The sequence below is a fragment of the Crocodylus siamensis genome, chromosome 2 (genome assembly GCF_052110815.1).
Source record: "Crocodylus siamensis isolate JL-2025a chromosome 2, ASM5211081v1, whole genome shotgun sequence".
NCBI classification, from domain to species: domain Eukaryota; kingdom Metazoa; phylum Chordata; order Crocodylia; family Crocodylidae; genus Crocodylus; species Crocodylus siamensis.
The window spans coordinates 210,531,112-210,546,064 of NC_143396.1; the positions used below are offsets into that span (position 1 = coordinate 210,531,112).

A 14,953-nucleotide genomic window follows, 5' to 3' on the forward strand; every position below is an offset into this window, starting at 1 on the left:
CCTTCCTACTTTGACCATGACATGGTGTCAGAGGAGAGTTTGGTCCTTGTATTTATTCCAGTACTTGTTTTTTGGTGGCTTAGCTTCACCAAGGGCGTCCGGGAATGCCTGCTTGCCAAAAAGGTGGCGTACACCCAGCGGAAGGGGGGTGCTATCTCCAAAGAGGAGTATACCTCCTCTGCTCGGGTTTGAAGGGGGGCTGTCAGGAAAGCTAAGGCAGACATAGAGCTAGGACTAGCGTCCAAGATCAAGGATAATAAAAAGTCCTTTTTCAAATATATAGGGAGGATGAAGAAGGCACCGGGTAATGTGGGGCCCCTGCAAAGTACGCTGGGCAATCTGGTGGTTGCACCAGAGGAGAAAGCGGAACTCTTTAACCAGTTCTTCACATCCGTTTTCTTGTGCAGAGACCGGGACTGCCCTGCTGTGATGCCAGATGGACTCGAGGGGAACGCCTCCAGACCTCAGGTTGGGGAGGACCGGGTTAGAGAGCTTCTGGAGGGGCTGGACATGTTCAAGTCAGCGGGTCCAGATGCTCTCCACCCCAGAGTGTTGAGGGAGCTGGCTGGGGTTATTGCAGGGCCCTTGGCATGACTTTATGAGCTCTCGTGGTGCTTGGGCCAGGTGCCAGATGACTGGAAGATGGCTAACGTGGTCCCCATCTTCAAAAAAGGGAAGAGAGAGGACCCAGGCAACTATAGGCCTGTCAGTCTTACCTCTATCCTTGGGCAACTCTTTCAGAAGATCCTCAAGGAGCACATCTGTGATGGGCCAGCTTCAGGGATGATGCTTAAGGGCAACCAGCACGGTTTCATTAGGGGCAGGTCATGTCAGACCAACCTGATTACCTTTTATGATCAAGTTACAAAGGCAATGGATGCAGGTGTTGCCATGGACGTAGTCTTTCTAGACTTCAGCAAGGCCTTTGACACCGTCTCCCACCCCATCCTCATTAAAAAACTAGGCGACTGTGGCATTGATGCCTACACAGTCAGATGGATTGTGGATTGGCTCAAGGGTCATACTCAGAGGGTGGTGGTGGACGGGTCATATTCGACCTGGGGGGAAGTGGGCAGCGGAGTCCCCCAGGGCTCGGTCCTGGGGCCTGCACTGTTCAATTTCTTCATCAGCGATTTGGATGATGGGGTGAAATGCAACCTGTTTAAATTTGCTGATGCTACCAAAATTTGGGGTGAGGTGAGCACGCTAGTAGGGAGGGAAAGACTGCAACAAGACCTGGATAGGTTACAGGAATGGGCTGACATAAACAGGATGCGTTTCAATACTGACAAGTGCAGGGTGCTGCACTTAGGCAGTAGAAACCAGCAGCACACTTACACAATGGGAAACTCCCTTCTTGAGAGCACGGAGGCAGAAAGGGATCTTGGAGTCATTGACTCCAAGATGAACATGGGCTGACAATGCGAGGTCACAGTTGGCAGGGCTAACTGGACCTTGTTGTGCATCCACAGGTGCATCTCAAGTAGAGCCAGGGAGGTGATCCTCCCCCTCTATGCAACCCTGGTCAGGGCACAGCTGGAGTACTGCGTCCAATTCTGTGCGCCCCATTTCAGGAGGGATGTGGACAACATTGAAAGGGTCCAAAGGAGGGCCACCCGCATGATCCGGGGACTACAGGGCAGACCCTACATTGAAAGACTGCAGGACCTAAACCTGTTCAGCCTTCACAAGAGATTAGACATCCGCAAGAACTACTTCACAGTTAGGGCGGCTAGGAGCTGGAACCAACTTCCTAGGGAAGTGGTGCTGGCTCCTACCCTGGGGATCTTTAAGAAGAGGCTTGATGATTACCTGGCTGGACTCAAATGAGTCCAGTCTTTCTCCCGCCCAGGTGGGGGGTCGGACTTGAAGATCTACGAGGTCCCTTCCAACCCTACTTCTATGATTCTATGACTAGAGACTAGACTTCCTAACACCTCATGTAGTACATGACACTTAGCAGGCCTGTGGTATGGCACCTTTGGTGCTTACCACTTTAAGGGCACAAAACAGGCAGCTGCCAGGTGCCTGATGAGGGCAGCTATTGTAGATCCAGGGATATAAACTGAGTTGCAGTTTGCTGCAGGAGGAAGGAGGTAACATCAGGCTGAGAGGCTGCACTGGCCAGAGTCAGGAGGTAATGGCAGGGGCTTTGGGGAGGAGGTGATCCCTTGTCCTGGGTAAGACGTAAAACTGCACCCTGCTGGGGTGATTTGGTGAGGCTCCTAGTGGCATGGGAGCCCCCAGGAAATGCCAGACCAGTTACCTCCCCCGTGAAAGGCAGGTCAGGGCACCTATAACCCCAGCCCTACATCCCTGGTGGTGTTCTAACAAGCAGGGGGAGCCCAGGGCTCATTAAGGAGCCCTGAGGCAGAGCTCAGGTTGGAGGAGGGACGTGGGGCCGCACCCAGGCAGTAGGGTTAAGCCTGGGGGTGCAAGTCAGACTGTGTGTGAGAGGGGCGACAAGCAGAGTGACCCTATGTGAGAGGGGTGATGAGCAGAGCAGCCCCGTGAGTGTGGGTGAGTGAGGAGGCCCAGTGGCCCAGCAAGGGGCTAGGAGCAAAATAGGCCTACAGTTGTACAATCACTCAGTCAATGCTCAGGTGAGGGTTGCAGGAGACACCCATCATACTGCACCGGTGCTGACTGAGGAGAGAAGAGCTAAGCCTAAAGTTGGGTGAGGCCAGGCGGTGTGAGTGTGACCCCCTGAGAAAGGGCAGTATGAAAGAGGCTGGGTGAAAGCCAGTGGAGTAAATGGGACCCCAGTGAGAGAAGGATGGCAGGTGCGTTGCCCTCCGGGGCTGTAGAGAAGAGCTATAACTGTGTGCCCAGTTTGCTTTGGCCGTAGGCCAGAGAAGTAACACCAGAGGCAACATCTGCAAGGCATGGGACCCATGGATGGGAGGTCGGAGCGGGTATTAGGCCCTTGTCAGCAGGGTGAGTAATAGGTATCCTCCTGCCTTAGTAACATCTGTCATATTTTTCATCAAGGCATGGTGGGCAAGCAAAGTGGGCGGTTACCTCAAGAGCAGAGTGCCTGGCGAAGACCTAATGAGGAGGCCACCCTGATTCAAGTCCTATTGATCAGATCACTTAGGAGGCACATTGATATTTGGTCCTTGTTTCATTTGAAAGGAGAGCTAGAGGTGAAGGCTAAAGACAAGCCATTTTATCCCCCCACCTACCTGAGCCACCTTAAGCTTTTTATGGTTAATACGATTGAGCCCTTTTAATCTTACCATAAATGGTCTCCTAGTTCCAATCTGATTCCATCCTTTTACAAAATTAACATTACACTAGTAATGGAGTTCAGCCTTTAAAATGTATCTGTGAAATCTTTCTTTGATCAGAATTGAGCCCAAGAGATGCAGTGTAAAAGCAATTAACGTGGCTATGCTAATGTGTCTCTAATACTACCTCTGCATCTGCTTTCACGTTCTTCTGTTCACTGTCCTCTAGTATAAAATGTAAATATAATGCATCAATTTACATTTCTTTGTAGTTGGGGAAAGCCATCTTACTAGTAGCTCTTATTTTAAGAATCCACAAAGTGATGCATATAAACACCAAAGGGGATTTAGAGGCTCCTGTTAATATATTCATTAGTTTCCTAGCAATACCAAGCATCCAGAAGTCCTTCTGGTTACCCCCTTGCTGCACAATTTCCATCTCCGCTGCATAAATTCACACTTGCTGACAAAGTTAGTTTAAATAGATCCTTGCTAATAAAGTAAGTCTATTCTTAGATCTTCAGGGTAAGTCTTGTATTATTATTTTCCTTGTCTTGCTCATGGCAGTCCTGATGACAGATGTGACCTGTTCTTGCCTTCAGTCTAAAATAGCATTCTAATTACTTTGGTGAATGCCTACATAATTCCATGCATTTTAAAGGGCTTTCCTTTTTATTAATAATTGGTTGCACCATTATTCTTTCAACAGCTATGTCTCTCTTGTGTTTCTGTTTTTCAGCAAATGCCAGATGTGAACGTGACCTGGGATGGGGAGGGCCCCAGGCAGCTGCAATCCATTGACATTTCTATTGCTGTGGCAACAGACCGAGGTCTTATTACACCAATCATAAGAGATGCTGCTGCCAAGGGAGTACAGGAAATTGCTGCCTCTGCAAAGGTAAGTCTTGAATATACAGGAGGCTTAGGAATGGCTGTATAGTTTCTTGCAGCCAAGAATATGGTATGATCTGGATGAAGATGAATGATCTTAAAAGCAGCTTCAAAATGGTTTTAAAGATGGTGCTGTATTTTGAGATTTGAAAATTACTAATGTAGTAAATTGCCACTCTTCATTTTCTCAACAGTTTTGTTTTTAAATAGAAGGATAATTTAGCCCATTTTATTTTTGAGTGATATCTCAGCTAAATGCTGTTTGTTAAACAGAAATTTACAGCCTTCAGCATTAAAATCACACTGATATATTTAGATAAACTTTTGTTAGCAATAGATTAAGTAATTTCAGATTTTTCAGTAATTGCACTCTTTTTTTCTAGAAAGTAGATGGGGATCCATTTGTTTTGTTCTGTTTTATATATTACAGCCCTGATTTGTGACTAACTATTGTGTGCTCAGCAAAAGTCAGAAAAGAAGCTTTACTCAAAGGTGGCTTTTAGCTAGCTTTGTGCCTCCCAGACCATAGGGCTACATTATGCCAAGCCAGGTGCAAATTAGAGCTACTCTGATTGTGACAGCTGTCACCAACAATGCCAGAAGGCTGCTGTGGAAGGCAGGAGTAGCTGAGGTACAGGAGTACCCCAGCTGACTCTCTTTCTCATTCGCTGCAGAAAATCAGTTGTGGCTTGGGAGCCACAATGACAGCTCTTTGCTACCTCAGAGACCCTTATGTAGGTGTAATCTTCCCCTTGTGGGGTAAGCAGATTGTTGGAGTGTAAAGCTACATGAATGCAGGCATGAATGTTCCTTCTGTATGTCATTTCACCCAGTTTCACTCTGCATGGAATTTTTTCTGCATACCAGTGTTGGAATAAGAAAGAAAGAAACATTTTTTTCCCACTTCACAGTAACAACGCTTATGAAAATAAAATATATAATCATCATTGAAAGAGAATAGTTTATGTCATCTGTGATAGAAAAGTCAGGCAATTCAGTGACCTAGCAGCTAGCCAAGAAGTCAAGGATAGTAGAGAATACAATAAACTCTTCAAATTCCCTCACTGACCCCTTCTTCTGTGTTGGATTAATATAGTTGTTCAGTTACTCTTTCCAAGAGGCTGCTTGTTCTCAGATCTCCTTTTCTGTAATCACAATACATAAAAGTACATTGAACCATCAATGCAGGTTAAGAATGTGAGAACTACAGTTACAAGAAGAGGTTAGAAAAGGGCTTAATTTCCTATCACTGACTGCAAGATGATACACTGTTGTGAAGTACTGCTCTGTTGGAAGGAGTTCCAAAACGGATTATTCTTAAACACTATGGGTGTTTATACATCCCTATTTAAAGCGCCTGGAGCATCTCATGTATCAGCATCCTGGCACTTAAAAATGGCAGTGCAAGCTTTCGTTAAAGCACTCCCACCGCCATTTTTATCGGGGGGTGCTAACGCACAAGATGTTGGAGTCTGGAGTGCGGTAATTGCCACTCTCCAGCAGACTTGATTTAATCAAGCCTGCTCCAACGTGCTGTAATTACAGCACATTGGAGCAGCCTTGCTGCCTGCGTATAGGTGTCCTGTGATCCTAAGATCAGTTAGACTATTCATCTACAGCTACTGCATACCTATACTTAGATCTAACATAGGAAAGGGTGCAGGATTTGAGTGTACCCATGGACATAATTTTGTTTCTTTAGCAACTTCAGTATGCACTGGAAAAATATTTTTATTTCACTTTTTTAATCTAAGAGGCTGTGATTAGAGAGAGTTCCCATATAGTATGGCAGATGCTTCACCTGATGGCTGGATTACATCTGTGTCCCCTATTGCCTTGTGCTAATTCTGACTTATTTCTAGGTCATGTGTACATGAAATTACCTTTATTTTGATCATGTGAGTAGTTTTGTTTCACCTATTTTATATAGTCTTACTATCCCTGTTGTGTAGACAAGGGTTCTTTCTATGGATGCCTTTCTCTGGTTTTGTAATTACTGTTAGATATTTTTTTAAAGTACATGTTCCTATATATTCTCTTTATAGGTTTTATATTTATTCTATGTTGTCAAGGTTTTCTAATGCCCTGGGTTAGCTCTGAGTCTTTTTTACTGAGACTTTGAGATATATCGCCAACAAGCTTTTGCAGGTCAGTGGCCATAATAGAGCAGTTTTTCTGCTTTATTGTATCCTTCTGTATTCTGTTCTGTTAAAAATCTTATGGATTGTTTAGCACATCAGTGGCTCTTTGGGATCCAGAACCCATTATATTTCCTAATTACTAGTCTAACTCAGCTACAATAATTGTACTCAATAGTTCACTGAAGCCTTTCAGAGTCTTGATGGAAAGATTCCTTATAAGCAGCTACAGGGTAGAAAATTGTTTGCCAAGACATCAGCATCACAGATGAGACGTAAATATTTGCCTTCGTTCACCATTTTCCAACCTCTGTTTATATCCCATTTCAGCTCATCTCAGAAGAAGGAAAGGTCCCTATAGTTTTTATTAGAAAGCACCCAATTAGAACATATCTGGGTCAACAAATTTTGCTGATGTGTTGGGTCATCCTCTCTAGGAACCATGTTTAAATGAGTGTCTAGGTGTATTATTCAAAAGTTACATTGTGGATGGAGGCAGAACTGTTACAAGATAAACTTTTTCACCTTCTTTCATGAAACTGAGATTCTTTATAGTTGCAGTGTAAATTAATGTATTCTGACTCAAGTTGCAGTTGTGACTTTGTTTTGTATTACCATATGTAGGTGCCATTATTTTCAGTGGAAGTAAGGTCTTATATCATAGACATAAGATTCAGAGGCAGTTCAGATCATAAAGTCATTGTTTTACAGTTTCAAAGCATAGTATGAATATTCATCTGCAAAAAATGGGATAAGAACATGTGCTTTATAGGGAAGTTGTAATGTTACATCAGTACTGTTCATTAAGTGGTCTGATTTATCTCATAAACATGCTGTAGCAATTCAGTATATTAACATAGTTGAGCACAATAACAAAAGCACAAATAAGAATTATTTTCTATCTCCTGGGAGTGGATCCTACACTGGAGGTAGTTCTTGGATAACTGTTCTGGTGTCTCTCTAATTGGCCCTGTCATCCAAGCTCTAGCTACTTTGACTGTAATACAGGACAGAGGAAATAAACCGTCAAGGGGAGAAGAAAAGAGGAAAGTAGCAAACATATTTACTAATTTCTAATCTCCATAGAACAGAAGTTTTATTTAATGCGAACTTCCAATTCATAAAAGAAAAACACCTAGAAGTATCGCTAGGAAACATAATCTTGCTACAAATTTCATGTAGACAAACGAGGGTCAAGGAAAAAGTAGTTTGGTACAGCTTAAAGAGAGAATAGGAATACAACTTAAAATACTGCCCTTTGTAATTGCACTTGGTCAATTCTCCATCCCCACTTAGAACCAAACCAAACTTTTCTGCAGTAGGCATATCAGAACATTGCCATTGATTTGACTGAACCTTGCTTTACTTCTGAACAAATTATACATGTTTTCCTTTTTAACCTTTATGTTTTTCCAAACAAATTTCCAAAAAGCTAAATAAGTAGATCCCCTGGGTAAGATTATGATGCCCTTTTGTAGAATTTTACCTCATTCTTCAAGCAGTCCCTCTAAAATATAAGAACCTTTTTATCTGGTTTTCTGAGTATGTACCAAAACATCTGATTCTCACTGCCAATTAGAATAGGAGATTTTGATTTTTGCAATTTCCATCTGTTTGCTCTTCTGAACGGAAAAAAACAGATATTTTTCCACATGGGGAAAAGTGAAAATATGTAGTTTTGTTGTCACCATGGCATTGCTTCCAGTTTAGTATTTTGAAGTTCATTAATTCAGCATTTTATTCTCTCTGCCACATAGTTAAAATGTAATTAGACTAATCATAAAAATGATCAAAGAAATGCCTCTCTCTTTGATAAACTGCTGTTCATAGTTGTCCATTGCTTATGGCCAGTATTCAGTCCATATGTCAAATTCTTATCTGAGCAATTTGAATTACTTTTTAATTGCAGATGTTTTTACAATATGAAGTATTTACTCAGATATAAGATGAGGTTCCCTCCACACCCTCTAGTCAGCATGGGGGAAAGCCTCTCGTCTTACATGCTCTGATGAGTTTTGGAAATAGTTTCTTTTGTCTGGAAAAAAGGCATAGTGCTGCTGTTGTTCCAGTGTGGGGTAACACATGCTACTTGACAGTTTAAAGAGAACAACCCCATTATCTTTCCTTTTATTAACTACCAACTTTGACTGCTATATTAATAGTCTGTGGCTTGACTTTTTATGGCTTGTGATTTTTTATATAGAGTTTGCACAAAAATGACATGAAAAGCAAAATTAAGGTTGCAAAGTCAAATACATGGCAATTAGGAGATTCCTGAAGTAAGTTTTCATGCTCAGCCAAAATCTGCCCGTCCTGTTCACATGCATTGTGAAAGCATCTTTAATTGTAAACTCACATGGTAGGTTTTTCACAGAATCCTTGCTTCATTTAGAGCACAGCATGGGCTTGCTGTATACTGAAAAAAGCTTTTGTCCATAGGGCCACTTCTGTGTTTTTATAGGAGTTGGAAGGTTTGCAGGGGGTTACAGTAATTCAGTTGGTGAAAACAGTTGAATGCTTCACTGGAGAAATTGAGTTCTCGCTGCATGGTACAGAGTTTCAGTTTGATGCTGAGCAACTCATTTAAACCAAACTATTGATACATGATCAGTAATGAGTGACATGAGATTCCCTCATTGTCTGAGTGCCTGACTCTAGGAACTGATTTGCAGAAATGCTGGCTAGTCCATGGTTGGTGTAGATGAATAGATTTATGTTACATAAACTGAAAATAAGTCCCATAGTTTCAAACTAGGCACCCAAATCTTACATTTTTTAATCATGATCATTGTGTACCTTAGCGCTCAGTTAAATGAGAATGTTTTCTTTTCTTATTTTACAGGGGTTTGGGAAGATGCATTTATGCCATAATGTGCATGGGTGCTCTGGTGGTGAGGGCCATAATCTTTTTGAGAAGATGTAATAATTACGCCTTCATACAGAATTTGAATAGTTCGCATGTCAGGTTTTACTCAACGTCTTCATCAGTGACCTGGAAGATGGCATTGAGCACACCCTCAGAAAGTTTACAGATGACACCAAACTGGGGGGAGTAGTAGATATACTGGAGGGTAGGGCTAGGATTCAGAGTGACCTAGACACACTGGAGGTTGGGCCAAAAGGAATCTCATGAGGTTCAACAAGGACAAATGCGGAGTCCTGCACTTAGGACGGAACAATCCCATGCACCAGTACAGGCTGGGGGCTGACTGGCTGGACAGCAGCTCTGCAGAAAATGACCTAGGGGTTAAAGTGAACAATAAGGTGAATATGAGCAAACAGTGCACCCTTGTTGCAAAGAAGGCTGATGACATACTGAGCTACATCAGTAAGAGTGTTGCCAGTTGGTCGAGGGAAGTGATTATTCTCCTCTATTCAGGACTGGTAAGCCACATCTGGAGTACTGTGTTCAAGTTTGTGCCCCCCCACTACAGAAAAGATGTGGACAAATTGGAGAGGGTCCAGCACAAGGCAACAAAAATGGTGAGGGGGATGGGGGATACGGCTTATGAGGAAAGACTGAGGGAACTGGGCTTATTTAGTCTAGAGAAGAGAAGACTAAGGGGATTTAACAGCAGCCTTCAACTACATGAAGAGGGGTTCAAAAGAGGGTGGAGCTGGACTGTTCTCAGTGGTGGCAGATGACAGAACAAGGAGCAATGGTCTCAAGTTGCAACAAGGGAAGGTTGTTAGATTTTGGGAAAAACTTTCTCACTAGTAGATTAGTAAAGCACTGGAACAGATTACCTAGAGAGGTTGTGGACTCTTCATCCTTGGAGGTTTTTAAGACCTGGCTAGACAAAGCCTTGGCTAGAAAGATTTAGTTGGGGATGGTCCTGCTTTGAGCAGGAGGTTGGACTAGGTGACGTCTCGAGGTCCCTTCCAACCCTAATTTTCTATTTTTCTATGATTTTTGCAACCTCATTTAGTGTCTTTTCAGTATAGTTTTCTTTGCTTAATTTCTTTTTATTAAAAACAAACAACTCCCCTCCCTCCCCCAAACCTAGCGATTCTATCACATAGCACCATATCAACCCCCATCAGGGTCATGAACAGGTTTTGAACCTACAGAGGTGTTGCACAATCCTATGGTACTTGGAGCACCATAGTAATGTAGTAACTGATTGTGGTCTTTTCTGCATGGTACTAGATGGGTAAGGCAAACATTGTGTTGGTTCTACAGTTATTTTCTAAAAGCATTGAAATGCTGAAAGTTGAGAACCTTGTAGTTCCTTCAAGTTTAGTGAGTGGACAGAGGAGAGGATAATCTATAATAGACATGGACTCTTGCCTGTTTCTCTAAATTTGGCCATTCTGCTCTGTATTATCCACCCCATCATGCCTGACTGTGCATAGCCATTACTAGTTTCCAACTATCAGGCTTCTCATCCTAGAACAGTTTCCTTACTGAGTGATATTTCTCTCTGTTAGTCACCCTCTGACACTTTGTTCTTGCGAACAGTTCCAGATTTTCCTTCTTTCTTGGGCTTGTCATCCATTCCAAAGTCTTCATCTGGCTCTGGCATCTTTTCTCTGACTCTTCAAGTTTTCTTGAATCCAGCTGCTTGTCAAGTGTCTCTCCTTTCCACTAGTCTCAGTCTCCTCCCACCCTGAAAGTTTCATCAGTTTCAGTGTTCTTCCAGCCAACTGGCTGATAGTCCCTGCCCTATTTCCTTCATCAGCTCTTAGTCTCAGCCATCTCTATCCTCGTTTTCAATCTCCTGACCTTAGCAGTCTTGCCTACCTACATTACTGTCTTCCACTCCAATTCCTAGTAAAAATTTTCCCCATTCTAATTGTCTCTGTTTCACCAGACTGTTACAGTTTACTCCTCCTTCTATCCTTAGCTGCAGCTTTTTTGCCAGGATGAACTACTATAGCCTTCCCACCCCTCTAAATGTGAGGGATATTAATATCCCTCTTCTTATTTCTGGTGGTAGCCCTACCCTGATCCGGGGCAACTGAAAATAATAGTTACAGGGAAAATCATTTGAAGCCCTTTGCAGTATTGCATTCATTCATTTATTCATTCTGTTGGGACTATGCATGTGTACTCAGTCCATATGTAAGAGCTCTTTGGGGAAGACTCGTGCAGTTTGATCAATATGAATAGTTATGAGAGGATGGAGCATGTTCAGCAAGAACAAACTATTCAGATATTGTGATTTTTTAACAGCTAAAACAATCTTTCCTGTGTGCGTACAAACTGATTTGTTTTTTCAAAGGTTTTTAACTTGGACAAATGTGAATGCACATTTCTGGGCCTGGCCCAATCCCTTGCCGCATTTCGAGATCCTGCTCCAAAACTTTAAAAGCACTAGTAAAGAAAATGAGAATGAACCAAAATTGATTAATCAGAAATTAGGGTGAATTAGTGGAGGAAAAATGAGGGAATTAGCTATTCTTGCCACCAGCCTCTTATAAGATACTTGATAAAGAGTTTGAGGTAATGCTTGAAACTGCTGCCTTCTGGGCTGTAAGAAACTGCTAGGCTTCTGTTTCCTTATCCTCAAAGAAATCAGGCCAAATGAGAGAGCCACCATTTCTTCTGGCCTCCATTTTTTATCCTCTTGATCAGCATCTGCGATGTCAGACTTGAGTTCATGCTTTCATCCTTTTTTTCCTGTCACTTCCCCCTCCTCTCTGCCACTCCCCCTCCCCCCCACATTTCTTCTCTGTCTCCCTTTGACTTCCATTTAATAAAAGGCTAACTTAGCTTGCCAAGCAATGCTGTCAACCTGCAAGACCATTTAAAGTAGTGTCTTAAACAGTGAAACTGTTATGAGTTTACCAAGTCCCCAATTGGATGCTAAAGCTATGTGCTATATCTGTCTTTCTCCACCAGTGAGATTGTACGGGTCAGCACCAGAGGTATAAACAACACTTTCTACTTTTGTTGCTGTGTTCTTTTTCCCTTTCTGTGGTTATGCATGTGTTTTTATTAGGACCCTTGCACATGCCGCATGCATATTGGAATTTGGGGAATTTTATCCTGAATCCTAACAACTGAGCATCCTGCCATGCCCAACGTTCAGTCTGGCATGGCAGTATGCACAGTTGTTGGGCTCTAGGATGAAATTCCTCAGATCCTATTGAGGATCTGCAAGAGCGTGCAGCTGGCTGCACGCATCTAGGTATGAAGAAGTTGGAGAGCGGGGGGCTTCTCCGTTCCCAGCTCTCCCTGTAGCAGATATGTCTCAGTCTGCATGGCATATGGGGACTTTTAAAGCCATGCTGGGTAGCCCAAATCAACCCACGTGTGCATTTCAGATTAAAGTGTGGTACAAACCAACTACAAAAATGTTCCATATGAAATGTGGTTTGCCCTTTTATCATAATAAATTGGTTGAAAATGTGGCATGTTACACTTTATTATTATTGTAATTATTTACAATTGCCACAAATGTCAGCCAAGGCCCTTACTTCCTTGAACACAAAAGAAGGCTAAATTATTTGTAAAAGGTCATTGCACATCTTCCCGGCAATCTCAACTAACACTTTTTTTTCTCCAGGACATTTTAATTTTATTTTTAATACTAGCTAAAATGTTTTCAAGTTTCATGAGACATGTTCCTTTACAAGCCAAAAGGAAAGGGAATAAAGCTATTGTAAAATATTAAGCAAGCCTTTAATTTTCACATTTCAAGTGCCTTCATGATTTTTTACTTCCTTTTTTAGTATCTTTAATTTAAAAAAAAATTAAGGAATTTTAAATGGCCATTGCTGCCATTGGACTATGCAGGCTGAGGTCTCTGGTCTTGGAACTCTGAACTGTATGTAACTGCTTAACATTGTGCAATGACAGCATTATAGTAATACCGTTTCCTTGCTAGGCCCCTTTAATTCCATTGAAAATAACACAACTATTCTAACCAAATCAGAGTTCCACTATGCAGGTTATGAAATAGCTTCTAATAAAATGAGGAAAGGATTTGGGTGGATTATTGCACCAGCTACGTTGCTACAACTCTATTCAAACATTTTGAATGAACTATTATTTTCTATTTTCATTTTCTTAGGCCTTAGCAAAGAAAGCAAGAGATGGAAAACTGTTACCTGAAGAATACCAGGGAGGATCTTTTAGGTAAAAGTTTTTATCATGATTTTAGTAGGTACAATATGGGCTTGGGACTGTCTTGCACTCAGATATTCTGTTGTGAGTGAACACATTATTTTGTAGAATCGGACAGTATACTTGTTAGAATGCATTATGTGATTATGAGAAAAGGTACAGGAATTCAAGAGTATGAGGTAGTCTGAGTTCTGTATCAGGAGAGAAACTTCTTTAACAAGGTTTCTGGACGTGTTTATCTGCCTCCATTTGACTTCCTGTTGCAGCTCTGACTCTGGTTGAGGCAGCCAGAGCAGAGAGCATGGAGCACCCTCTCCCAGGCCAGACCAGGGCCCCAGCCAGAGCCAGGGCTGGAAGGGAAAGGCATGTGACAGTGATGGCATGGGAGGGGGCAGGCTGTAAAGGGGGAGCAGGGAGGATGGAAGGCAACTTGGAGGGGATAGGTGCTAGGAGGGGCTGGCATCAGGGGACTCAGGCAGGTGCAGGGGGCAGGAGTGGGGGCAAGTGGCAGGGGAAATTAAGTGGGGGCAGGTGCTAGAAGGCCCAGGTGCTGAGGCAGAACAGGCAGGTGGGGGACAAGTGGCAGGGGTGTAGGGCCATGGGGGGACAGGCAACATGGGAGAGCAAGTGGTATGGGCAGGGGGGTGGGGCAAGGGGCAGGGGTTAGGCCACTTAACTCTGCCTCTGCCTGCTCTATTTACCACCTGCCCTCTTGCAGCCATTTCTCTGCTGCAGCCATGGGAGGGATGAATTTAAGATGACCCTCCAATAATTAGATTCTAGACATGGAAAATTATAACAAATGTAAATATACATTTTCCATGTCTAGCATCTAATTGTTGTGGGGTCGTCTTAAATTCAAAATTATTCTGAATTTGGGTAAATGCAGTATGTAAGTCCATATGTAGCAGAGGCTGTTTTCTTCTACATTACGTTTTGTAGTTATGAAAACCCAGTATCAAATGTTTGCTTTGTAAGGGAAATTGCAACCTTTTAAATAAGAAGTGTCCATCTCCTTGTATTGCAAAGACCTCACATGTGCTCTTGCCTAATTGAATCCTGTGTTGCAGAAAAAAGCTGGGACACTGTCTTAGCTCACATTGAACTATGAGCTGTGCATTTTAAAGCCTGTATCAGACTATTTACATTCTTTTTCTTTAAAATGAACACTACAAAAAGAGGAAATGAAATACAGAAAAATTAAATAAATGGCATGAGCTAAATGCCAACATTTAAATGCACTGGCACAGTTGCACAGTTAAAATCATAAATGCTCAGGCAATTTAGTAGTTAAGTTTCTATTAGCAGTATTAAACTGACTGCATCTCATTCAATTCTTTTTTTTTCCTGGTGAAATGTGCATCTCAATATATTACATTTTATGACTAATAGTACCATTAAACACAGTAGCTAACACTGCTATGGAAATCTTAATTTCTGACTACTTGCAATTTTTTTTTATTAACTGTGCAGAGTTTTAATGACATTGACACAAATCTGAATTTATAATGAACAGTTGGTGACTGTGTTTTAGGACACTAGCAATAAAGACACTCTAGCAATAAAGATCTTTCACAAAAGTAAAGTTGTTAATATGGGAAGCATAATTGGACTACAACTGC

General features: G+C 42.3%; 1 protein-coding gene across 1 annotated transcript in view; it reads left to right on the forward strand.

Annotated features, from left to right (window-relative positions):
* The window catches only part of PDHX (pyruvate dehydrogenase complex component X), a 104,976-nt gene that overhangs the window by 86,954 nt on the left and 3,069 nt on the right, over positions 1–14,953 (forward strand). The window contains exons 9-10 of the mRNA XM_090032930.1: positions 3,970–4,128; positions 13,279–13,343. Of these exons, the coding sequence (XP_089889056.1) occupies positions 3,970–4,128; positions 13,279–13,343 (224 nt within the window). The remainder of the gene's footprint in view (positions 1–3,969; positions 4,129–13,278; positions 13,344–14,953) is intronic.